The sequence below is a fragment of the Syngnathoides biaculeatus genome, chromosome 18, assembly GCF_019802595.1.
Source record: "Syngnathoides biaculeatus isolate LvHL_M chromosome 18, ASM1980259v1, whole genome shotgun sequence".
NCBI classification, from domain to species: Eukaryota; Metazoa; Chordata; class Actinopteri; order Syngnathiformes; family Syngnathidae; genus Syngnathoides; species Syngnathoides biaculeatus.
Window position 1 is genome coordinate 3,269,355 of NC_084657.1, and position 27,567 is coordinate 3,296,921.

The 27,567-nt window shown below is 40.6% G+C and overlaps 1 protein-coding gene across 15 annotated transcripts in view; it reads right to left on the reverse strand.

Annotated features, from left to right (window-relative positions):
- auts2a (activator of transcription and developmental regulator AUTS2 a) overlaps positions 1-27,567 on the reverse strand; it is a 345,092-nt gene that overhangs the window by 203,802 nt on the left and 113,723 nt on the right. For 3 of the 15 annotated variants that reach the window (XM_061802703.1, XM_061802702.1, XM_061802701.1), the window contains exon 1: positions 26,237-26,378. The exons of the other annotated variants lie outside the window; for them this stretch is intronic. In XM_061802703.1, coding sequence (XP_061658687.1) covers positions 26,237-26,284 — 48 coding nt within the window. In that variant the 5' untranslated portion in view covers positions 26,285-26,378. Of the gene's footprint in view, positions 1-26,236; positions 26,379-27,567 lie in introns of those variants that run through there. 15 annotated transcript variants of the gene reach the window in all.

The following is a 27,567-nucleotide window of genomic DNA, read 5'->3' on the forward strand; positions in this document are numbered from 1 at the left end:
CTTGTGCCACACACCGTCGCATCCTGTCACTAAGCATCAGCCCTTTGCTTCCATTGCCCCAGATTTGTTTATTGTTAGCTCTGTGTGGGGGCAAAAAAGGTCGCAAGCATCCAGTGTGAAGATACTCCTTAATATCACTGTTAGTTAATCAAGACGACTAAGGCTCCATCCCATTTCGTCCCCTTAGCCTTTTCTCTACTTTTCCCCTCCTGTTTTCTGTTTGGAGGGTGTGGATGAAAGGTTGGGGGGAAAAAAAAATCCACCAACTGGGATGCCACTCGACACTGCTATATTACCACCCCTCATCATTTGCTGGCTGTGTCATAGGCAGATGTGACATTTTTTTTCTACTCCAATATGCCATCCATCCATTTTCTTAGCCGCTTATTCTTCATGAGGGTTGCGGGGGTGCTGAAGCCTATCCCAGCTGTCAAGGGGCAGGAGGCGTACACCCTGAACTGGTTGCCAGCCACTGCAAGGGCACATGGAGACAGACAACAGTCGCACTCACACTCACAATCAGACCTAGTGGCAAATTAGAGTCCCCAATTAATGCATGTTTTTGGAATAGAGGAGGAAATCTGGATTAATGTGTGTGACTATGCAGTTAAGATGCCTGGAAACCAAACACTACAGAACTGTACTCAAAAGTGAAATGACTAGCGAGGATACATTTGCTCACATTGGTTCTGAATGTAAAGATAGCTGTCTTATTATTCTGTCAATCATTCATGAAATGAAGTGCATTGGAGGGAAGTCCAGTTGTGAATTTGTCACCATAGTCTGACATCCGTATAGCTATTAGCAAGATTGTTATGTTGAACTATTTATCAACAAGTCAAAACTTGGCTAATATTTCCATTTGGAGGAAATGTTTGGATATTTGATTTTTAAAAAAAATTATGAAGACAAAATCAATAAATATGCTTAATTACCTACTTTGCGTAAAAATCTTTCTTTGTCCATTCCACTGTCTTGTGAGAAAATTTAACGTTTTCCATACCTTTTTGTCAATCAGCTCAGGCGGAATCTCAGTCTTCATGGTATCAAGTGAGGTCTCTGTTAGTCTTCGTTTCAAGGGCTGTAAAACCCTTACATTAGAGGCCTTCCCCTAACCCTTACAGAGCATCGGGGCACCCATTTGTCCTCATTAACGTTCAAAACCAAGGGCTAAAGGGTGAAATGACGACCAAGGGGAAGAATTGGAATTGAACTCAACCGACATATCAGACATTCATTCCAAGCATGTTTATTTGTGGTTAAGATGTCATTCATATCTGGATAAAAGTGGTTCATAACCATGGAAAAGCGCTATTTCCTCTCTTCTAACATCATTGTGTAGAAGGAATCTCTGGAGACCTTGTCAGACATCATTTTCAAAGCAGGGGATAGATCAGTAAGGCCACAGAGGTGGCTTTTGTAGCTTCTGTGCTGGAATGTGAAGCCATAGCAAGGATATGAGCCACTGTGGACTAGTCACAGTAGCCGCAGGGTAAAAGCATCCTGAGCAGAGTGGCAAATGGAGGCTTGGGGGGCAGAACAAGAGGATGGGGGGGAATGCATGGCTGAGAACACTGTCTTGATCTCATCAGTCATACTAAGGACTCCATTTCCTCCACCGCAAGCTCGAGGCTACTGAAGTTTGTGGCTGCATTTATCTATTGCCATAAATCCTTGATTTATGACGACATTACGGAAAAATCAATATGCTTTTAACATCCATCCTCTGGCCTGCTTCACATGCACCCCACTCCTCTATCACAAATGGTCATATAATGCTGTAGTCTGGTGCAGAGTTATGTGGACAATTCCCAGATTTAATAATGAAAGCCGCTAGTGGGGAAAAGTTAGTGCGGAGAGGAGGGCAGCAGGAGACCTGCACTCTCAGATCATTTCTGAACATCTTGTTATAGAGGCCAAGCATGACAGTAAAATAACCCCCTGCTCACTTTATGCACCTCCAAATCCCTTAAAAGGGAGGGGGAGGATGGCTATGAGACCAGATGAATGCTCATCATCACAAAACTACTCATCAAAAAAATGTGTGCGCAATTAATTGCATGGCTCCCCAGCTCTTCAATCTGTGCTACAAAGTTATTACTTCAATATTGGCTTTCAGAGACCCATCCAACTATAGCCACAACTAGTGTGCCAGAGGGGGAAAAAGAAGAAAAAAACAAACAAAAAAAATGCTTCCACAGTATGGGCGGCCACAATAAAAAGTGGTATGGAAAAAAAGACAAGAGAGAAAAAGACCTCTTCTAACGTCTTTCAGGGGCTATCATTTCTCTGTTTTATTGCCATTTATTTTCCTCCAGGAACTCGCTGCCAGTATATTGGCAGGACTTCCAGTAGATGAATGCAATGAAATTTAGCACAGACACTTAACACTGGGTCAAGCCTTGTGCACAGCTCATGTGTGGTAGTAATACGATAGACAAAGCTTCTAGTTTAGAAAAAAAAAATACATATGGTTCATGTTATATAAATAGCAGTAAGATACTAACCCTGTAATAAGGGCTCTGTTGAAAGCAGGAAAATGCAACAATGGCAGAATATGCATTATCTGGATTATGTCTGAGACAATTTAGCCACATGTCAGCAAAATCATCACCACCTCCATTCAGTTGAGAAAGCAAAGAAATTCAATTGGTTTATAATGACTCTGTAAGATCGTAAAAAACACGACGCAAATTGGTTGAGGTAATACAACATTGACTCTGATAACTGAGTCATGTATGACAAGATTTAAATCTGACCGCTGATGAAATCCTCATGTTCATGCAGAGAATTTTGACTACTAAATAAAAAGCATGGTACGTGAATGTCAGGAGGGCATCTGCTGATTGGTTGTCAGCAGATGGATATTGTGGACAGATGCTCAGTGATGTGCCTCGAGTACTGGCATAAACAAAAATGAACGATACTATCTCACCTTAGCTCCATTTGGCTACATCTGTACTACTATTCAGGGGATTAGAGAGGCTGTAAAAATAACGGCAAAATATACATTTCCTATTCGGCTGACCTGAGTGCGTGCCCAAGGCCGGCTCTATCATTAGTAATCTCTGCAGTAAATGTCCTCATCTAACTGCCTTCTCAACATTCCCATCTGCTGTTATCAAGTTATAAAACTACAATAATAAAATATGCAGAGTCTGGATTGTTAGGATTATGCAAGCAAACATCTGGTCTGGCAGCTCTTAACCAACCAGCAACTGGTGATAACAAAATCAGTGAAACGACATAATTGCAGGTGAAATGATCATCATGAGAGGTTATTCACACGAAACACTCACAAACACTCTGTTGGATACAGATGTAAGGTGGTAGATAAAGCCAAGATGATGAAAGATCATTGTCCATTAACCTTATAGTAAGACTGAAATGATGCGTCATAAAAATGTAGCACACAGTACTTGCGTTGCTCTGGTTGGTAGCAAGGGGTCAGATTTGCACAGAGAAATATCATTTCCAGTCATTCCTCTAATACAGTTGGACACAAAAGCACAAGAATGGAAAAATGATGTTGTGTGATGCATAGCCATGAAAAAAAAAACCTATTGTACTAAAGACCATTTTCTCTTTCATTTGGTGAGAAACTGGTGTTCTTGTTCTTTGATAATTACAAAAGAACAGAAAAATGTAGAAACAAATTTTGTAATGACAAAAGAAGACTGCTCTTTCTTTTAGCAGGTTGGCTGCTTACACAGTCACAGAACACATAATTTTGCGGGCATTGAAACTTCAGCAAAAATGTTTTAAAACAGCTGGTAATATGGGAACCCAGCTTTGAAAATTTCCCCCAGGTCCACAAGTGTGTATTTTTCCAGAGGATCGCCTGTATTTATATACAGGGTGTCCTGATTCTACGATTGTCCCGACATACGTCATTTCGTCGTTAGGAACATCGTACAATAAACCACTTTGTGTACTTTGTGCAACAATGAAAAAACACACCGTGAATGCTGCAGTGACTGCTTTTCATTAGATATTTATTTCTGTCCTAGCATTTTTTTTTGTAATAGTGAGGATAAGCAGAATAGAAGTGATAGAATAGAGGATGGATAGATGGATGATCATAGATGGTTGGGTGATGGATGACGTTTCAACTGCATTGGTGATAGATAACCACATAATTTGGGTTACGTTGCTGCTGTAGTAGGTAACTCCAACATAAACCAAGGACCCCTGTAATCGTGCTTGACAGTTTGAAAGCAGCTCATAAAGTATAACGCGCTTTTCCTCTAACCAAGCTCTGATTATTCGATCGATGATTAACTTTGAAAATTTAAATAGATGTGTTAATATTGTGTACTTACTGACTGGATGTCCACATTGTTATGATTCTCCCTTGATTCCTTGAAGACCCTGTTCGTGTATCACGTTTTACTGTTCGCATACTGATTGAACTGTAGTACAAAAAAAAAATTGTAATGTACTCTGCCTTCCAGATTAGAAAAAAAATAAAACATCTGTGTCATCAAAAATAGCAGGATCACCTTTTTTATTGAGAACATGAACCGCCCAATGTCATGAGCGTTATATTGCTCTTGTACTGTCATTTAAGATTATAAAGCTTTTAGGAAAGCTATTGAGGAAACCTACAGGCCACGGAAGATCCCACAACATTCAGCACTGAGTCGACCGCTGAACAAAAAACTGTCTCGTGTGTCGCAAATTACAACAGATGGGGGACCATTTATAGCTGAGCCAAGTACTACATGTTGTATGTAGGTGGCTTAGTGCTCTTATTCTGTTATGTAGTAGCGTTTTTCACGAGCCATCAGAGAATTTCGCAAGACAAAAATATTACTCCTCGTTACCATGCCCTTATTCTTTTTGTGTTTCGTCTGGGAGATTCTGCGAGAGTAATGCTGGACCCTTAACCAAAAAAATCAGGTGCACAACATTTTGGATTTTGTTATTTTGTAGTTGCAACATGTTTTAGTTAGCGCACCACATCTTGAAATAGATTATAGTTTGATCTTTCACCAGGGTCCAAGACAAGGCCGCTAACCATAATATTAAAGACCCCGAACAAGCTATGTCAATGCAATCAACTAAATGCCTCAAGTGATTCAGGATCAATACTTGGCACTTTCCTAGGTTATCACCAGTGACAAGCTTCAACTGCCATAATATTTTATGTCCAGATTTTTCTATTTGGATGTCAAAAGGACGATATGGAATATGGCAAGTATCGGAGAGAGGGTGGACTTGTGGCAGTGGGGTGATGAAGAATGGTTATGTCTTTTCACTGATGCTGGCTTAGAGAGAGAGAGAGAGAGAGAGAGAGAGAGAGAGAGAGAGAGAGAGAGAGATGGAAAAAAAGAGGTGGCAGGAAGGGAGGTGTGTGGGGGGGGGGTCTGATAAATCGAAAATGACTGGCTGCCGAGTTGTAATCTGCCAGCGCCAAGCCCCCTGTAGCAACAAGCCAAATGAAAAAGCACGCTGACAGGCCAGAGAGATGAAGGGCCTGCGGTAGATTACGGAGTGGAGATGGTGCAAGGTGGGGAGAAGAGGGGGGCAGAAAGAAGGAGGAGGACAGCCCTAACGTGGGGGTGGGACAGTTTGTTCTTGTTCACAAAGGTGATTGGAGGACAAAGACAGAAATTAGTCGCGTGTACCAATACATAAAACGTACACATACACACATTATTCCATATTTCCACAATTGGTACAGTACAGTAAAGTACACTTCAATTTGTTTTTTAGGTTTTTCACCAAGTTGTGAAGCGTAGCAAAATATATCAATAACACTTTTTCGTGTAGGGTTAGCAACCTTGGAGTCACATCAATTAACTAATTCGTGTTTGAAATTTATACATTACCAATTACAGTTGATGCGCTCTTTAGCAAGGCATAAAACATGCACTCGACTCAGGCTGCACAGCAATGTCAATGTAATTTCCTTTCAGGGACAGTATTATAGTAACAAATAGCATAGTTGAGATAATCGTGCTTGTTCCAAAATAGAACTAAATCAATGGTGCCTCTGCTGGTTACAACCCAGCAGTGCAGTTTGTTGTCTGACTTACCTCATGCCATTAATAATCTAACGATTGGTTTTAGACAATCATCAGAATTCTCAAAGATTAACTAATTATCTAACCGGTTACTATCCTCATCCCTATTTAGTGGAGAAGAATCACTTAGACAAATGTGTCCCCCAAACAAAGCGGGTCTTCTTGTAAGCTAGTAAATGCCACAAAGAAAGAAATACAAAATTTTGCATGTCCTCCTTTTGCATGTCAGGTTATGCTTCGTTGTCAAATTCACTGGAAAATTACAGTGACGGGCTACTAAAATGTCACACTACTCACCGATAACGGATATTGCCGTCCTGCCTGGAAAACGTCACACTGGAAAACATCTCGGGCTTCAGCCTTTTAAACTGTAGCATGGAAAGCTAGAAATCACACACACTACGACATTATAGCTGAAAACAATTTGAGGGCATGTAAAGCTCTTCTCTTTTTGCATTTTAAAATGCCAGCAGGATGTGGGACAGAGCACCCACAGAGGCAATTGTCCTTCATAAGCAAGCGAACCGAGCCGCAATATCAAAATCCGACACAAGAGCTCCACCTACTGCAGGAGCCTCCAATGTGTCTTCTGATGTGTACACAGCCAGACTAACTGAAAGTAAATAACTACGCCCATAAAGAAAATGATACTCATTTCTTCCTATATATTTATATTTCATAATACAATTACATCCAATTTGGTTAGCGTTAATAAAGGTGTGTAAGTTACGCCTGTTCGCTCCTTCACAGTAATAAATGTGAAATTCTGGTGTCAGGGTATGGGCTGAGACAAGGGCTTCTGCTCCCTCCCCGGCTTTATAACAGGCCAGCTCACCTTAATACACAAAACAGCCTTCTCACAAGAAAGGCAAGGTCAATTCAGCAGCAGCATTGAACACATGACAAGACTACTGGCATTGCAAGCGGGCACTTAATAAAACTAATGCGGAAAATAATGGAAGATGGACCAGGCAGATCCCACCCACGAGGACCACAGAGGGCAGAGAAAATAGTGTGTCTGCAACCATCCACCATTTACACCTCTACATAGGATGAGGTGCCTATATTTACAAATCACCAGTGGCTCAGCGTGGGGTCTGATGAATTCACAAACAGCAGGAAGCAATGCCAGTGTGCTTTCAAAAGCATTATCAGCAAGTCGTTGTTGTTTATCCATTGACGCTTTTTTTTTTTTTTCCTACTACCGTCTGCCTCACCACTTCAGCAGACATGCCAAGGAAGGCAACTGGGGGTTTAAAGATGTAAAGTCCAGATCTCCTCCTCCCTTTGTTTCATTTACAGACCCATGGATCACAGTTGGACCGTCACAGAGAAAAGCCATCTCTCTCACAGCATGGCCGCTGTTTCACTGCAACACTGATCGGCTGCATGCACCCTCACTCCCCACTCTCCCACTGGGCTATTCAGGATATCATCACGAGAACTGAACCGTTTCTATCCTTATCGTAGATAAGATTCTTCCCCAGACTTAACCGGGGAAGAAAAATTACATTTACAGTTAACCTGCACAAAAAGTATTGGTCAATGAACTTGGTTATTTATATAATACAATGTTGCTGTTGTCATTAATAGTTGCCGTGAGGACAGATCACATTTATATTACAGGCTTTAAACTTTCATCGAAAAAAAAATGCTCATGTATTCATGAAATATGATCCGACTGAATAAGCCGCTATGTAAATGTACGGCTTGCCAGAGTCTTGTGGTTTGATTGTGACTGTCTGAGCTCTGCTAAGGAAAAATGGTTTGTTATTCTGAGGTTCATCACTTTTATCTATGGGCATTTTCCAGAACAAAATTGCCAGTATGAGATGATTTTTTTTTTTTTTAACAGAAGCGGTGCAAAACTGCACTGATACTTAATCAAAGGAATACTGAGAGAAGTAATGTGAGTTAGTTCCACTGTGACAGCTTTCGTGTCAAATGACTTTGAACTATGTAGTCTTCCGATCGTCTAAGCGCTGTATAATGAACCCAAAATCCAGGCATCATAAACCTAAAAGGAAGGGGTTTTCTGATACTAGCATGAAGCACACATCACCTCTAATTATCCAGCCCAAAATAAGGAGAAAAATAGCTAATGAAGTGTTAAAATGGTGATAACTTCGGTAAAAATATCTTGTTCATCACAGTGGTTAATAAAAATTAAGTATGACTTAAATAAAAAAGCTTCAAAGAGATGCCAGATGAATGCAGGTTAAATTTTCAAATAATGTCATGACCTTGCTGCTTTAACATAAACTAACCCGTTTCCTTAACAACATTGGTGCAACCTTGATAGCAAATCTGCGTTTTGCCTCGAAGACTCGTATCCCATGTACTCAGAACTCATATATCCCTGACTGAGACAGACAAAACACTAAAACCAGGCCGCCGACAAACCTTGTGAAATGTGCATGAGTCAGCACACGGAGAACTTCCCACATAATGACAACTGTGCTGAGTACAAAATAAAACTAAGCCAAGGTTTTGAAGTATATTGTGGTACAGTGATTCATGACCTCTAAGTGTTTTCATTCTCAATGCAGACTCAATAAACTTCATTATCGTTTGACTCCACAAACGGTAAATTTACCTGTAAAGGGATAATGTAGCACCTTTAATGAATGCAGTGTTGAAATCATACAACACAGAGTATTTTACATTTAATTTGAATGCCATAACACATAAGACCATCGCAGACGTGTACAGCTGGATACTGCCTCGCATCATTTTTAATGATAGGAAGCAGTGGGGTTTGGGTGAGAAGTCAGGACAAAGATAGACACCACAACAAAAAGAATTCAGTTAAAAGGACCTACTAAACGAGTCTGTTTTTCAACCCCTCTCTTTATTTTTGGGAAGAAAACCTTTCATTTAAAATTGTCTGTATATGCATCATACACTTTATAAAAGTAAAACATATCTTTATAAACCTGAAAGAAAGACACTGAAGAGCTCATGCCCAATTTCCCGTGAGACATCTTTTAAACACACGAGTAAATAATTCAGCACTGCCTGAACAAAGACTGAATCCGAACGAGGGCTTGGTTCTCTTTTGTATGCTGCACTTTCTTTCCCCGTCCCACAAGAAGCGCCAATGAGACAGACACTTTTCCCTCTGTTCGTGACTTCTTGAATTTTTTCTGGTTTATTTCAGGCTTTCAGACAAGTTTTTCATCCCGCAGCTGCAGGTTTGGCTGCTGCTGCCACTACTTTAGTCAGACACAAACGTCTTCCTTCCCAGACGGGCTAGTTTCAATGCCAGCATGTTACCCTTCCCCTTGACCTGTGGGTGGTGCTACATGACAAAATATCAGGATGGTGAGAGTGCAGATGACGACTTGAGAGCAAAAGGACTGTTTTATAGTCATCAGTGATTAAATCATCACATTTAAACGATACAGTATACGATATATCCATCCATGTCCTAACCCGCTTATCCTCACGAGGGACGTGGGAGTGCTGGAGCCTATCCCGGCTGTCATCAGGCAGGATGCTGGGTACACCCTGAACTGACTGGTTTCCAGCCAATCGCAGGACACATAGGTGTCAGATGACAGAGTGAGGACAACAGTCGCACTCACATTCACACCTAAGGGAAATTTAGAGTCCCCAGTCAACGCATGTTTTTGGGATGTGGGAGGAAACCGGCGCACCTGGAGAAAGCCCACACAGGCAGGGGGAGAACATGAAAACCCCAGCTGTGAACCCTTGCCGCCTGTATATCTCTTTCTCTTGTCAGAACCACTTTCCCATCATCTAAGTATTTTCTATACCATGTTATTCATTAAGTTCTCAGGTCTGCTGGAGCGTAATCTACCTGAAACGATCACCAGCCAATCAGAGTGTACATATAGATAAACATTGTAGCTCATATTCATGACGATGAACAATTTTGAGTCCTCAATTAACCTAACATACATGTTTAGGGAATGTTGGAAGAAGCCACAACTCACAAAAATAAAGCTCCGTGTAGGTGAATTTGATCCTGTTTTCAACCAGAAACGCAAGCTCCGCAGACATGTGATTTGAATCCGACGTATTTCATTCATAAATATGTGAACAGCGGACATTGAACCCTCTGAATCATTACATGGGTGGGGATAGATTAATGAGCTCCACTGATGTATTTAAGTCACTCGTGGTTATCACCAGCTCATACTGTATTTAGTTACAGACAAGTGACAACAAAGCTCCAGTCATGCACAGATTACTCTCTCCAGGCATGTGCAATTGTTATTCGGCTTCATTTAAAGGGAATGAAAAAAAAGAAGCCAAACCCAGAATGCCAAAGTCGGCTGTGTTCACACTCACCAGTGCAGACAGATCCAGCCATACATCCATCCTCTTAGCTGTTAATCCTCACAAGGGTCGCGGGAGTGCTGGAGCCTATGCCAGCTGTCAACGGGCAGGAGGCATGTTACACCCTGACCTGGTTGTCAGCCAATCACAGGCCACATAGAGACAAACAGTCACAGTCACAATCACATCTAGGGGTAATTTAGAGTGTCCAATTAATGTTGCATGTTTTTGTGAGTGCCCAGAGAAAATCCAAGTAAGCACGGGGAGAACATGCAAACTCTGCATAGGGAGGGCTGGGATTGAACCCGGGTCCTCAGAACTTTGAGGCCAATGCGTTCCAGATGCTCCACCGTAACGCCACAGATCTTCTTTGCAAAATACGGCAGCAAAATTATGACAACCTTTTCTAGCTCACCCCCTCACAGAGTTACACCATAAGCTGTGCCTGGATTGTGCTGGTCATAAAAAGAGATCCCATAGCATTAGTGTAAAGTGTTGGTCATCGTTTCACTCTTCCAAAATTTTGGAGCATGGCTTCAATGGCACCATATGACCTACTGGGTCATGAATCGTCCCTCCCCTATTATGTACAAAAGCTTGAGGGCATTCTTCGCATCAATGGTTATCTGGCACAATTTCAAGTTAGTTATTACGAGGCCCATTTCTACCACTAGTACTACAACTAGCATCAGTATGCAGCTAACTAGCTAACTACACCCACCCAAAAAATGCATCTTCGCTGTATGCCACAATTTGCAGAAGAGATCAGTTTCATTTAAATACCCAAGCAAAGTGTTGACGGTGGGCACAATCCTGCCGTTCATCGGCCAAGAAGAAGCCGCAGAAACCTTTACGGTGGCAAGATAGCAGGAGGTTAGCATATCTCAGCATGGAAAAGGATGGTAAGAGCAGAATTGTTCACTCAGATTTTGCCAATAGAACGAATAGTTTACGAGTTGGAATAATACAATTTTGAGTGAGGATAGTTTGGCGGCGATGCCAGGGGCAAAGATTTTACCCCAAGGCCAACTTGTGAAAGATTGTAGCCCGGGGCCAACTTGTGTCGAGGATTTACGTATAAGTCTGATTAAAAATACACAACAGACCTTTTAAACGCTCATGGCACTCTCTCCGTATCTCCTTGCAGCTGGTAATTGCAGTGATTTTACATGGTTATTAAAAACAGGCAAGCGGCGCTTCTATATGTGCCATGGGCCTGTAACACCAGGAGCGCTTGTGCATGCTAATGACTGGAATCAGAGCCCGCACCAGCGAGCGATGCCTTTGTTTTCTCCGACGCTGTGGAAAGAGGCAAAGAGACGCAAAAACAACAACACACTTCAACACTCTTCAGGATGAAAACACCTGAAGAGAACAACAGTGCCTGTGATTGTCTCCTTACAGAAGCTTTTCGTTGCCATATGCAGAGCCGAGCAGCTATCAAAGGAAATGTGCCATTAACATGCACCATTACACAATGTTTTATTTACATTTTAGGTATGTGTCAAGGGACTTTGCAGAGCAAAAAAAAAAAGAAGGGCTTTGTACTTTGCACTACAACTAGCGGGAGCATAATAATGTGTCTCACTTCTCAGCTTGGCGGTAGTGGTAAGTTTTGAGCATGACACAATTAGTCATTACAACTTGATCAACATAATGCTGACAAATGTGTTTCATTTATGTACAAACCCAATTCCAATGAAGTTGAATGGATGGTCATTTGGAACATGAAATATCTTGTCTTTGTGGTGTGTTCAGTTAAATATAGGTTGAAAATTCTATTTTTATTTGTGTTTAGTTTATGGGAAATTATGACTTTTTTTTTTTTTTTTTTTTAGAAGTGCATGCGTGAGGTTTTGTACTAATGTTGGACAAGAAGGCCTTGCTCTCAATTTCCACTCTAATCTATCCAAAAGTTGTGGTCAGGATTGTGGAGGCCAATCCATTTAATCTACATCAGGCTCATTTTTGTGTTTATGAACCTTGGTTTTTGTACTGATGCACAGCCATGTTGGAACAGGCAAGGGACATTTCCAAACGGTTCCCATCATGTTGGAAATGGCCAAAATATTGTCACCTGAGCATTCAGTTTCTCTGAATACTTCAGCATAACAAAAGGTTTTGGTCAGTCCAAGACTTTTGGGGTTACCTCTTTCTGTTCCATGTCAGCCCACCAGTGCATAAACGAATGTCTACAAAAAACTAGATGAGTGAATTCAGTGTGGAAGAACTTGACCGGCCTGCAGAGTCCTGCACTCAACCAGAACACCAATGTGTTGATTTAGAGTGGAGAGTAAGTCCTTCTCCTCCAACATCAGTGGGTGACCTCACAAATATTCTCCTGAAAGAATGGTGGAAATTTCTCATAAACTCATTCCTAAACCTTGTTGAAAGCCTTCCCACAAGAGTTGAAACTGTTATAGCTGTAAAGTGTAGATAGACAAGCATCATATTACACCGTATGGATTTAGAATATGTGAGCCAAGGCAAGTGAGCAAATACTTTTGGCAATACAGTATAGGCTACGTTTTAAATCCAGTGAATGCAATAATAGTTCTCTGGAAATTCAATTTAATACATTCTGTATGCATGGTTGATGAAAATGGTTTCCATTTTTCTGGCCACTAATGACCTAACAGACACACAAAAACATGTACATTTATACACACACACACACACACACACTCGTGTTTAAACCGCTTACAGTGAGAGTCATCAGCACGCATCATGGATTCAACAGTGTGATTAATTAAGTTGTAACTCAATCGATTCTAATTATATGGGTGTTGTTTGTGGTACAAGGGAGAAGGCAGCATAATGACCAACAACACAAACAGTTAATTCAGTATGAATATACACTCTGCAATCAACAAAAATAATCAGTCACACATTGCTCACTTCCAGCATGAGGTGGGTGGCTCGCCAGTCAATATTACAGAGATTTGCTGAGTCTGGATGTATTGTAACAGGACGATTAAAAGAAAAAGGTAAACATAATTAATCTAGGAACTCTCTGGTGCATTGAGGTGCCTTCTTGTTGGAAATAGAACAACACCAGCCACGACCGATTCCCTAACCCATCGATCAAATAGATGAACAGGCCAACAGGGAGCTTAGCGTTGACTTGATCAATCAGCAACACTTCAGGCCAAAGGATGGCAAAATGTCAGCTTAAATCAGCCGCAGGCCAAGATTTACTATCGGAGTTCTCCAAACCATCAGGGCATTGGCAACCTGGGACTGATGCATGGGTTTAAGAAAATGTGTGGAAAGCATGTCAGGCCATGATTGCATTTTAATTCCTTTTGAGATATGTAACAAACGTTATCTGCCTTGTGTTTCTGAAGATCGAATGCACGCTGCTACTTAGACGTGAACATAAATGTAAATAGTAAAGCCAGGACATTGTATGCTGATGGAAGGTATTCAAAAGTGAGTTTTGGACAGCCAGTTGAGCCGCACATCTTTACTGAATCACTACAAAGTGACAATTACTGCCCTGGCAAACCGTACAAGCTAGCGATTTCAGTCTTTTTGCTGTGTTAACAGGGACATAACCTTAAAAAAGGAAAAGTGCCCAATTGTTTTACCAAAAACACAATCTTTTTTTAATTGTGATTAACGTTTCTGCTTTCTTCTGGAAGGCTTGCCACACACTTTGAACATTGTTGTTATTGTTTTGCCTGTGACTGTTTACGAGGAGCGGAAGGGAACTTGTTTGGCGTGTTTTGATACTCTTGCAATAACCCTGTCACATGAATCATCTGACCCTCCCCCGTCAACCGTTCAATTGTTTGCCGTGTCTCGCCTCCCACCTGCAACATTGTCACTGATGACAAAAAGTGGAACAAATGGTAATACGGTCCTACACCTCATTTATTTTAGTATCCTTGAAAAAATCTGGCTATTAAAAGCACAAATAATAAATAATAGTGATAAGATACTCAAAAGGGCTAAAAGTAGAAGATGATTCAAACATGGTTCTATTTAATACTTCACGTCACACGTTCTTTCTTCCTCAGGAATTAGATCTTATTACAGACCCATCAAAATACCTGTCAGTCTCAACTAGACCCCCAAAGATATTCAGCAGTCTGTCAGTAAGATAATTTGCTGTCTAATATGACTTTGCCATCCTGTCAGGAGGTAGTGAAAGGTAGTGGAAAGCGCCCCATGTCTAAATTAAAATTATCTTACATCCAGATATAAACACGAGAAATAAGAAGAAAACACACGACCAGTGGGCAGAGGGTCCTCCACAACACCAGAGCCTCCTCCCCACAGATGCATAATGCACGAGAACATGTAAATACGTTATTCCGCACATGCATTAATAATCGCGGAGAGCCTCCCAGTCTAAGCACCAGGGCAATTAATAAAATATGGTGCGCAGATAAAGGCCCCCCGTCTTCAAAACCTAACCCCCCACCCATCCCCACCACTTGATCCGCTGAGACACATTCCTTGCCAATTCTTAACCTTGTTTTATTTCTGTGCTGCTTCGGGGGTTATGTTGCAGCCCAAGCATGGCTGAATAATGAATGGAGGTTATCACAGCACCCGACTACCGTATAGAAAGTCTTCTCCGCCAGAAAAAGCACGCACACACACACACACACACACAAACAACTGCTGGGGTTCTCAGTGGGGTCCCTGGGGAGGAAATGTGAGGTTAAGTGGTCTCTGGGGGTCCGTGAAATGAGACCTTCATAGCCTCGAGACGGTGCATAAAACATCAACGCGAAAAAAACTCAGACACAAACATTCATCTCCGAGGCACAAACAGTGCAAATAGAGACGTTAAAGCATGTTTCTCTGCTGCATCCTACCTAAGTCCCTGCTTGGCTCGGCCGTAAAGACCAGCAGACAATAAAAGTAAAAGTGATGGTGAACATCAAAATAACGGGAGATTCTCTTGAAAAAAAAAGTCTGTGATTGAAAAACAACCCAGTAGAAAGTATCATAAACCATCTTTTTATTCGATTGCGCATCTAGACTATAGTAAACGATTTTGAAATCCTCAGGGATGAGCAAACAAAAACATCGTAGCACTGCCATAAACAAGCCTGCTGTGATGCCACTGATGGCAATCATAAAATTGATTATTATTTAAATAAATCTGGGTCTCCTAAAGTTCTTGTATGTGTTAAAATAATCATTTCGCAGTGGTCTGAGTCTTGCTGTACATACACTGCTCTGAAAAAAACTACTCAAGGCTGAGAAATTAATAACTCAAACCTCACTCTCTTCCCGTGGATAGCGTTTGCTCACGTGTGTCGTTTCTACTGATGCAGTCAGTGTGTTATTTGTTGGAGTTTCTCACTGTATTATGTTACGATGCAATACTGACCACACCCAATCGATCGCAAATAAAGCTTAGTCAAGAAGAGAATTTACTGTGCATTGGAAAAGAGACATAAAACATCAGTTAAGATCACTATCGAGGACTAGCGACGATAATACGTACCAGCACCTGACATGTATGGATGGCTGATGTCTGTTCCGATATTTGGGAGAATGGAATTCCTGATTAAACTGGTTAAATAAAATACATCATGAATGAAACAACTTAGTTTTGGCCCCTTAATGCTTACACCAATAAAGATGTGAATTACAAGCAGAACATTTGACTGTTTTATAATACTTTGTCCTGTGGTATTTGTTTACCTTGGCCAACATTTAATACTTTCTACTACTACTACTTTTGACTAAATTTTTTCGTTTACTTTCTTTTGTTGTTTGAAGTCATTATCATTGTTTTAGGTTGTAATGTGTTAATGGGTTGGAAAAAAATGGACACCAATCAGCTACTTTCATTGATCGATTGATAATCATTGTATATATATTGTAATTTCCTAAACGGGCTAATCTTGACGCATCATTCCTTCTTTACTTGCACCAAAAAAGAGGAAACAAAAGTAATCCATGGCGCAGTTGGTTTGGTTAAAGAAAACTGTTTATTTGAATTCAAACTGTAAAAATAAAGTAAATAAAATTGTTTCCACATCACAGGGGGCCCAGGAAATCCAGGTCCATGAACAAAAATACAAAGAAAATGATGAGGATTGTGGATGCTGATGGATGTTAATGATGATGATGCTCAAAAAACTATTTCGCCCAACCGTCCATATTTTTTCATCTAACCTTAACGTATCAATTATGTAGCAAACCTCAAATCCTCATTTTAAATATCACAGAATGCAATATACTCATCATCCACAGCATACATATAATAAACAATTAATACACGATATCACATAATTAAAACTTAGCTGAAATTATTTCACTAACTATTCTGACTGAAAATATTTGAAGAACAGACTTTATATTTAGGCTCTTAAATATTATTGACTATCATACGAGTAGGAACGCTTTAGACTCGATCAAGTGATTTGAAGACTTTGATCTGCAGTAAGAAGCACTAGATCGTCCAGGTTGTTGAATTTAAGATTTGGAGCGAATTAAGGGTTTCGTGCCACCCTTGAATGACAATGATTTCAGTTAGAAATGTGCCTTAATACTTGTGTTCATATAGTGTACTTCTTACAAGACCATTATCATCGTGTAATTTTTGTGGGATGGATGAGAGATAGGAGGAGGCAGATGGTTTGGAGAAGTGAAGCTGTGCCTGCATGGTCGACACTTTGTTCCACCGGGTCCAAGCTGGGTCAGCTGACAGTTTGTCAATCCAAACCAATTTAAAGAAGAAAGATCTGGACAAGACAGCTCTCTCTCTCTCTCTCTCTCTCTCTCTCTCTGCTTCTTTTTTTGATACCTCTTTCCCTGTCAATCCATCGCTCGTGTGCCAGCACCAGCTGACCTTTCACCACCACTACCGTGCTTCCCTCAGCTGTGAAGCACAAAATACCCAAGAGGAGGGACGAGGGGGGGGGGGGGGTAAGAGTTTTCCCCTTGCGGCTAACATTCCACCACCTCTGTGTGCTGCCATCAAATGACAGTAATCACTGTTTATTAACTCACTTTGCCCTTGTCATGTCCAGGAGCAGCAGCCACATATTAGTGTGATTAGATAATTAGGGCCATTACAGTATTACACTGGCCAATGTCACACATCATGCAGTGGATAACGAGCGGTGACAAAACCTCTCACACTTTCCCTCCAATACAGGCATTTGAGCAACTTTAAGCTGGCAGAAAATGGCCTTAATGATTACAGCTCGTTTGCACCACTGCCCTATTTAAAAACAGATGGAATTTTCTGTTCAAATTAACAACGCAGTGCAAAAAAAGGCACAAAGGGGAATAGACTGTGGAAAGTAGAAAAAGCAAACCTAATGTATGGAGGCTTTCATTTCAACACTAATTAACATAAGGCCCTCCGTGCTAATTTCATAAAAATGTACTTAACACCACTCAGAGTGCTTCATTTATCTGGGCTAATAAGCAGAGAGATGTGTATCTACTTAAGCTGCAGAAGGTCAATTTACTAAAGCTGAATAATTCACTAAATGGAATATCTAGGTCACACATAAACCATCGTCTAAAAAAATAGAGGAAATGCAATCATAACTAATGTAATTATTCAATCCACGTGTTAATGCTTTTCACGCTCACGTCTAATAATGCTCATTGAAATTATGTTTGCCTGAACGCGATGCAGTGACACTCGAATCCGCCAGAAATGCATATTAGAAAAACAGAGTTAAAATGCTAATTCAGAAACGCGTGGAGAGAAAGTCTAGGAGTGAGTTACTGAAAATGTCATTTATTCTAAAGTCGTCACGGACAAAGCTGGGAAATGAAAGCAAAACAGACAAGTCCAAAAAAGAAGTGGGAAAAGATGATGAGGGGAGAGAAGATGAGACAGGAGAGGAGCAGAGGCGAGCCGGCATCTGGAGACTTGGAAATATCACAGCAGTCTGATGGTCAGCTTCTCCAGCATGAGGGGAAAAAAGGGAGGGGAAATCTGTTTCCTGTCATCTTCCATCTTGTCAGTCTTTGTTCAAACTTCTTGCATTCCCTCAACCAGCTGTTTGCTGGCTACGCTGACAGATGGTGGCTTCTCTTTGATATGCATACGCTTCTGCTCTGCTCTTCCCCGCGTAACCGCCACATAACCCCCCCCCACTGCTAGCAAAAGTTTGGAGGAAGAGAAAAGTCAGCCTGACCGATGGACTACAGTTTTAATTTGCAGCATGCATGTTATTTGTTGGTCATTACTGACCATAAAAGTACAAACGTCTAAAACTATTTTTTTTTGTTGGAAAATCATTATCTAAACCTGAAACACTAGCATTTTAAGATTTTTTATACATGTATGGATGCAGTTCTGCATAGTCCTAGGTTAGCCTTTTTGAAATCAGAAAAAATATATATCAAAAAATCTAATCTATTGCCTTATTATTTTTTTTTATTAAACATATTAAAATAGTGATTCCCAACCAGAGTGCTGTGGGAGCTCTTTAGGTGTAGTGTGAAAATTAATCATATTAAACTTAATTGATCAAATAATACGGATGTGACTTTCATCTAGTTACGTGTCATGACTTTTATTATTTTAGATTGAAAAAAGTACATAACTGACATGTCATGTCACTTTAGGTGTGTGGTGGCAGTTTTCAAATGTAAATTATCTGCCTTCCCTGCAACCCTCATGAGGATAAGAAACAAAAGAAAATGGATGGATGGATGGATAATCTACTTTAGCTCAATATGATTGGGAAACAGTGCATTAAATCACAAGACAAAAATAATAACATTCAAACAAAGAAAACGGGGTTTTTGCCAATCTTTAAAACTTTTGTAAAGTTAATCAGATACGAAAGGAAAAAGTAATCAGATATTAAAGGAGAAAGTATTATAAAACAATATATTGGAACTGCTATAGACCAAAACAAGTTATCTCAATCATTAAAAATATTTTAACTAAATCGGGCCATTTATCGGCTACCACAATTTTACTCTGCCAAATATTGAAATCAGTCAAAAAAAAAAAAAAAAAATCCATATCGGTCAGGCGTCAGTCCCATGGATTTTGAGCCAGGCATACAAATTCACACACATCTCACAGGGAAACCTGCTGAAAAGAGCCGAGTCGTTTCATCGGATCCCGCCAGACAGTTTACATTGAAACAAAAAAAGTCATTGTTAAGCTTTACTCTTCAGTGGTCTCTGAGCATTTGATCCATCCTCTCACAAATCCGTGAGATTCTCATAGCTGATGTTGCCTGACTGCAACTCTGTTCATGCGTAGTCGGTGTGAAGTGACGCCGCCCGGCATGTGGGCATGTGCATGGGAAAACAGAAGCTTCATTCAGCTGGGGTATCAAACTTTTCCCATGCAAACTATAGCAACCATTACTGTGTCCAGTCACCCAGCAGACTATGACCGGAGCTGCTCAAGACTAGGAATCAGACAGCAGGCAGCACCGATCATTCCAGCGGGATTTTAACAGAAGGTAATGCTCTCTAGAAGATGAAGAAGATAAAGATTCATATTGTCTGTGTGTAGCTTCCAGTAAAGTACTGAATGTTTCTACAGAGTCAATTATATAATTGAGTCAAAGCTCCTTGCAAATAACCCATAAGAGTTAAACCAAAATTTTGATTGCCTCAAAATACCACAAAATTGGCCAAAATTGATAAACAGATATTTTGTGACATCACACAATGTACCTTAGTACAATGAATCTGCAAATTACTGCAGTTAATTTTCGAGCCCCTGAAAGATTTTTAACAGAACATTTGTAATACTGCAGCAAGTCAGACTTTAGAGTTGTGGACATTCAGTATAGTACTGTACCATGTTGTGCTGCAATAGGCCACAGAAACATAAATTACAGTACAAAAAAAAGAAAAAAAAAAAAAAGAGTAGATCATGTCCCACAGAGCAGAGAAAATATATGCCTGTGAGTAATGTCGTGTGCTCAATTTGTATGTGTTGCTACTTCATTTGTGTTAAAGTAGTAATAGTAGCAGTAGGTTTATAAGCATCATTATCTGTTGGTAGCTGTACTATTCCATCTATGGCATTTCCAGTTATATGTTAGTTAAACTAGCAGATTATTTTTTGACAAAATCTTACTAGAGAGCATTGGCCTCACAGTACCGGGGGCTGGGGTTCAAATCCCGGCCCCACCCGTGTGGAGTTTGTATGTTCTCCCCACGCCTGCATGGGTATTCCAATTTCCATACACATGCCAAAATCATGCATTAATTGGATGCTCTAAATTGCCCCGAGGTGTGATTGTGAGTGCGGCTGTTGTCTGTTTCCACGTGCCCTGTGATTGGCTGGCAACCAGTTCAGGGTGCACCCCACTGCTGCTCAAAGATAGCTCTGATTGGCTCCAGCTATTCCGTGACCCTTATGAGGATAGGCAACTCAGATAGATGGATGTACAGTATGTCAATTATCTTTTGTTTTATATGTCAATTTTACAGAAAACTCAACCCTGTGTATCACAAACAACTTGCAGAAATTTTGCTTGGACAACTGCGTGAGCAAGACAATGAGAACATGTGAAAAGAAATACTTTAAAGTGTGTCTTCATAAGTTTAGGTGTGTTTGAGTTTAAGTGTGTTCAAAACATGTGGAAGGTATAAAACTATTTAACTGTTTTTTTTTTTCCAAGGGTTAGATTAGGGTTAGGGGTTAGGGTTAGGGTTAATCCTAACCCTTTACATTGCAAATTTTCACCAATCGTGTGTGTTGCTGTCTGTCTGGTGTGTCATATTTTCAATGTTAGCCTAAGCTGAATAAGTGGAGATCCACCCAGCCACATTTGGGTGAAAGTTACCTTTCCAGTCGACTAAGCATGGAGTCATTGGCTGCAACCATCTGTCAGTTCTGTCTCTAGCGGCTACACAGACGACTCTCTCTCATGTGCACTCTCTTTCTCTCTAGCCTGCAATTATTCAGTGATCCAGACATTGGTCGGCACCTCCTCTCTCCAAGTTGACCTTGAGGCAATGCCCTCCTCCGCCTAATAATGTCCTCATCGTAACCCCTTTAAACGTAGCCTTATCATACTGGAGATGTCAAGTGTTCCTCTTCAGCGTGTTGTGTAAATTGCAGCGAGACCGAGAGGTCAGACAAAATGTGACGGCAATTAGCCGAGGGCAGGGGTACAACATCGACGTCGAGTTAATGGCACTGTCGGGCCTTAGGAGGTTAAGAAGGTGTGTAAATTCCCATTGATCATTTATGTGTAATCAAGCAAACCAGATGCTGGTGCACCAAAAGTATACTTTTATATTTTATGTTTATATTCCTTCTCTTGTAATAGCACCTTGGTGAAGCCTCCATCATTGCCAAGGCTTTTCAAAGTTGAGTATCCATCCACCAAATATTTGAGTTATACACCATAATCATCCACTTTAAAGCTTAGCATAAGCAGGCACACAAGATGCCTTGCAAAACCACTTAGTGATTCATGAACAAATCTAACAGATTGAAACTCTAACTTGTCAAGCCACTTTTCTCCATCTAAGCTTCTGTTGTCTCCTCTGTCGTCAAGGTTTTGTCAGACAGATGTTTACAGGAGGTGTCTGTGTTTCCTTGCTGTGTGCTGCCAGGGAAAACATCTGGAGTTTGTTGGGATTTATCTGTAATCCTTTCGGCAAGATGCGGAGCGCCCCACTGGAGTTTGGATGTGTCTGTAAAGTAAGTAAGCGTTTCTGGAGGGGGGGGGGGGGGGGGGGGGACTGACGGATCCCGCTTTATGACAAGCATCCCAAGGGTCAAGAGTACCGTAAGCCTCTTACTGTTCCAGCTTTTAGGCATAAATCATTTAAACTTCCTTGGATAAAACGGCTCCAATAAACTCTCATTTAAGTCCTTCATGCACGGATGGATCGGCAGAGGGATAAAGCTTTCATGCAGATCAACACATGCTATTTCCCGAGTAGGCCGGAATAACATAAGCTACTGGAATAACAATGATAGACAAACCTCTGAAGCAGCAAACACATTCACACGAGGCCTAAACCTTTAGGCAAACTCCAAGAGCCTCCCAATAGAATCATACTATACAAGCTTATATTTTTCAAGATTTTCCAACAGGAAAGTACAAGTATGGTGTATAGCTTCACCCTCCTTACTTGGTTTTATGTTTAAGACATAACCACCTAGAGAGCTTTCCACGCTATGTCCCACACTGACGTCATCAAACATCACAATCAGTCTCCCTCAATGAAAACTCACCCCACTCTCTTGCTTCTCGCAGTCATTATAGTCATTACAGTCAACCACTGTTTCAACAAAGTCACACAACCACAGTAAATAGACAGTCTACAGCCCCGCTTGATTTGAGCGAACACAACTTATTTGAAACGCTTTGCAAAATTCTACCAACATTTTACTTTGGTTGAAATCATAGCTCACCAACATTTGGGAAACCGGGAGCTACAGTACTTCTTGAGTACTTCTTAAAGGCTACATGTTTCATACACATTTGTGAAAAAACAAATTGGCTGAAATTATTCAGGGGTATATCTTGTAAATTGTGTTGTCATGCCTGTTATCGAGCTAGCTTGTCTCTTTGGTCATATGGTATAATACTGACATTTGAAAAATACTATTTTTTACTCATAAAATACAATTTTATTTTTTATGTTGTCAATTCAAGTGTAATTTAAAAAAAAATGTAGATGCATTTCACATTCACAAGTATGCTATTTGAAGAACAGGCTCGCAGGCTTCTCATATGGTACTCGGGGGCTTCCTGGTGCCCACGCGCACCGTGTTAGTGACTCCTGCTTCAAATCATTTCCCTAATGAACTTTGAATCCGGGGGCTTGCTCATTCACCAGACTTTGTGTTTTTGAATACAAATTAAGTCAAAAATAAATTATACGATATTGGAATGTAAATTGTCTTGATTATATGCACAGCTTCTTACGAGTTCGAGTGACTCAGCTGATTATATTTACCTTACTGAAAAATTGCACCAGTGTTTAGTTCTGGTTTTCTGGAGAAATATACCTCTAATACCTCACCCATTTTCAGAGGTTTTACTGGCATAACTCAGGCAAGGGCTCCCCATACTGTATTTTGTGAGACCTCTCCAAACCATGCAGTGAAACTTTTCAATAAACTCCCCAAATGTGTTTTCCATTTTCCTTGGCCTTTTATGTGATACCACCACACCACAGGGTACTCATGATGTGACGCTGATCAGATCTGAAGTGGAACTCACCACGAGAGTTGAAGGCAAGATTATTTTGGCAGTTTATTAAAGTACCTTAAGTCACAAACATTGTAGTCGATGGACAAAGACATACTGTGTTAATGTCACTGCGTCATTACACATATTAAAATCATTTCAATTCATTAACCTGTGAGATGGTATGAAATAATGTTACCAGCGAATAGACAAATAACCAACTGTAGAGAGGATTGTAGGAGTCAGATTTCGAAGATGCGACACGTTATGAAAGCGTCAACGGTTTCTCACACAACTTATACTTATTGAGAAATTGCACACAAGAATAAAACAAACAAGTTTACAATTGTTCACACATCATTCACAGTGAGCGTGTGCAGTAATTATTATGAGGACATGCCAGGTCTCACTGTGTGTTTGATTGAATTCGTCCAGTGTTTCAGGTCGCCGGTGACCCTCTGTTGGTCTGCGACTCTAGAGTTGGCACACTGAGGGGTGGTGGCACAGACTTAGAGGATAAAGAGCTGCTAGCAGGACTGCAGTGTTGTTGTTCCACTCAGAGGAATGTAATCAACCTTCCAGACACCCTCCCCCTCACTTGAGGACATTAGCCCACACAGAGGGGTAGTAATTATTCTTTCCCCAGACACGATGACCCTGAGTTCTTGACTCAGAAGCCACCCAGCGTTGAGTCCCTTTCACCCTTTCCCTTCAGCGAGTGAGGGAGGAAGGGGCCAACAGAAAGAGAAGCATTCAGTTAGAAATGGCACCGCTTGTTTAAGGTCACTTCCTACTGGCATGCTGCTGAAAGCGTGCCTGTCAATCACACGCAATTACACAGAGACTTGGCTTCTCCTGAGGCCAGACAGCTTGGAGCAGGAGAAGCAGATGGCTACATAAATGTTCCTTCTCCTCTGATGCACTCAGACCCACATAAACACTGACATGTTTTATTATTTTAACTGGAATGTTTGGAGGCGAACAAAAAGACCACCTTGAAGGAAGGATAAATACGTCATTATTTGGAAGCTTAGCCTCGCCCTCCCCCATTGTCCTGGAGACTGTATTGCTTTGAAATCTTTTTCTTTTTTTCTTTTTCTGCATAATTCGTCAATGAGTTACTGCTGCCATGTGATATCACATTATTTACGCTCATAATGCCATCACGTTTACAGTACATTTACACACCCTCCACTTAAAAAAAACATTCAGAAGGGAGTATAATATTACACACCACACCATGGCAGAGCAAAACCAAACTGTAATGTTTTGTGGAAACAAGGCTTTTTAAGGTCACAGACCAAATCAATTACAGTATTGTTTCTTTCCCTTTCGAGACTCCTCGCTTTTCTTCCCATCGTATCCTGCTCAAATGTGAAGTGGAAATCGTCTCTACTTAATTTAAGACAGATGGGAAAGGTTAAGCAGTGATTGGAAGGAATGCAAGCTGAGCACTGAGCTCCATCCTCTACTTTGAAAACAGATACTGCCAATAAGCACATGTACTGTTGTCATGGTAGCTTTGACTTGTCTTCCAACTTCTGTTTCTTGACTCAGTTTCACGTAAATGTAACATCATCTATCATCATCGCCTTGGCAGTGGAATCTTGTACACAAATCATCTGCTCAACATTCTTACACAAATTATTCTCATTACAGGATCACCTGTAATAGATAAAATCAAAGAATCTCAGAGGCTCTCATCGGGTCATTTCACACAGACTTAGTAAAACAATGTCACAGGAAAGTGAAATATTTCCCACTAAACCAAATGTTAAACTACAACAGCGTGATGTCGGGCATTAATGAAAGTGAGCAAAAGATTCCACTTAACCTGTTTTATGGAAGATGTTAACATTATCAGAACAGATGAATGATGATAATGAAGACACTAATTGAGGTTGGAAGGGGTCATAACCAAAACTGCGAGTCATGTTACAAAGAGACTTATGCCATGACCAACAGCTGAAATTAATGACAGCTCGCTGACTGGCTGGAAGGTTGCTCGTGGCAGACGTCTGGCTGATTAACTGGCTCTCTTGCTACATGACTGGCTAATAGATTTAAGATAATGGCAAGTGTAGCCATCCTCATCATTAGCACTGCAGCAAACATTTGAAGAACAGGTCAGTGGCCGTCAAAACGCAATGCCACCAACACATTATTAATGAGGGCTTCTCTCGCCTGAGACTCGATTCCAGTGAAAAAGCTATCTCAAATTTAGATGTTCAGAACCACTTACTGGATTAAAGCTTTATCAAGTGTGACTTTAAAATGAAGGCTTCTGGTACCAGGATGAACACATCTTTCCCAAACAACATCCACATACACTAAATACAAAATAAAAAAATTCTATGTGAAAATGAGTCAGGCTGAATCAGTAGTCTAGTTTAGCATAATTTCTTGAAAATGTAAAATTGCAATGCAGTTGTTTCAGCTGTTTTTGTATTTGGTTTTGACGAAAGTACAGTGAAGTGCCAAAAATGTGTACTGATTAAGCCTATATTGCTATGAAAATAACGTGGAAAAAAAGCCTATGAGTAACTGTGCCCAAGGGTGAAATTACACAAATAATGTTTTTAATCTTCACCACAGGCCTACAAGTCTCTGCTTTGAATAAACGGGCACTGACAAAGATGAAAGAACGTCTGGAAAGAATATCCATACTTAACTACATCTTTCAACATTTTCATGAGCCCATAATAATAGACGGATCCATAATCGCCAAGTTTCTGTGAGCTCAAAGCTATGAGGCAAAAAAAGAACATGTGGACTTACCTTCTCATTATATTTGAACTTGACATAGAACCAACTGGACTTGATCATCCTTCTCTCCAGTGTAACTGAGTGATTGAGTATCCAGAAAGAAAATCTCTTCCAAATGTGAATGTTGTCTGAGCTGTGCAGTACTGCTGTTGCTCCTTGCGCTTCCTCTGCCTCACTGTCCGACTTGAAGACTCTACGCCTGAAACTGTTTCTCCTCTTGCATAGTCTTGTGTGTGCGCGTGTAGTGTGTGTGTGTGTGTGTGTTGTGTGTGTGTGTGGTGTGTGTGTGTGTGTGTGCGCATGTGTGCGCATGTGTTTGCGTGGCAAGCTTGGATGATTGACAGAAGAGCTCCACAGACAGGATTCACTCATGGTGGCAGATGCCAGCAGAGGTGAATGTTTGCTTTCTGACTGCCTTCAGTAACCGAAGGCAAGATCGACTTCCCTCCACTGTCTTCTCTCTCTTTTAAAACATTCGGCTTTATGTCAGTACTATTGGCTTTTTTGCTGTTTTAGTGTTGTAAATGTATATTAAAGTCTATCAGTTTGACCTTGTTTATCCCCTCTGTGTATCTATTTCAATGCAGCATTTTCTGAAAAGTAGCATCCTAGTTATTATTTTAATGGTCGGAGTAGCCTCTTTTGCTGGTCTTAACCCAAAGGACCAGCATGGCCATGGGACAAAAAGCAAAACAAATGTGTCCACAAAATGCTCAAGGCTGTTTTCACATCAAATTTAGTTCAAGCTTCACGATATTGCATTAAATATTTATATTTAGAACTCTAAAAACAATCTTCATTTCGTAGAAATTGTACAACTGGAGACAATGTGTCATTTATGTGATTGCTGTTAAGTTAGTTAGATGGTTGATCAGTTTGTTAGATAGCTTTATTGCACTCAAACATTATTTATCAGGTAGATGTATTATGCTAAGGTCAAGCCAATAAAAGGTGCACAATGAATAATGTATTTTCAGTTTTCGCCATTTGAGTATTACAGTGCCAGAATCAAAAGGGCACAGTTCCTTCCATTTGCAACCAAAAAACAAAAAACAAAACTGACATACTTAAATCTTACATAATCTACAAATAAATTCCAAATAAGCAAACACGTGGGCCTTCACACAAACTTACAAAATTTTTTTAATAATTTAGTGGTCTACATTTTTTCCTGCAAATTCAGCCTTGCCCGATCCACAGAGGTTTGCATTCTGCTGAGGATAACACTGGTTATTGTCTCCACATGCTCGCAATGCAGCTTTAATTATGGCAGACACCAAAGTCTGGAACAAACACACCAATGTATGAGCCAGGAAACCTCCGACAAGTAAGCCACATTGCTG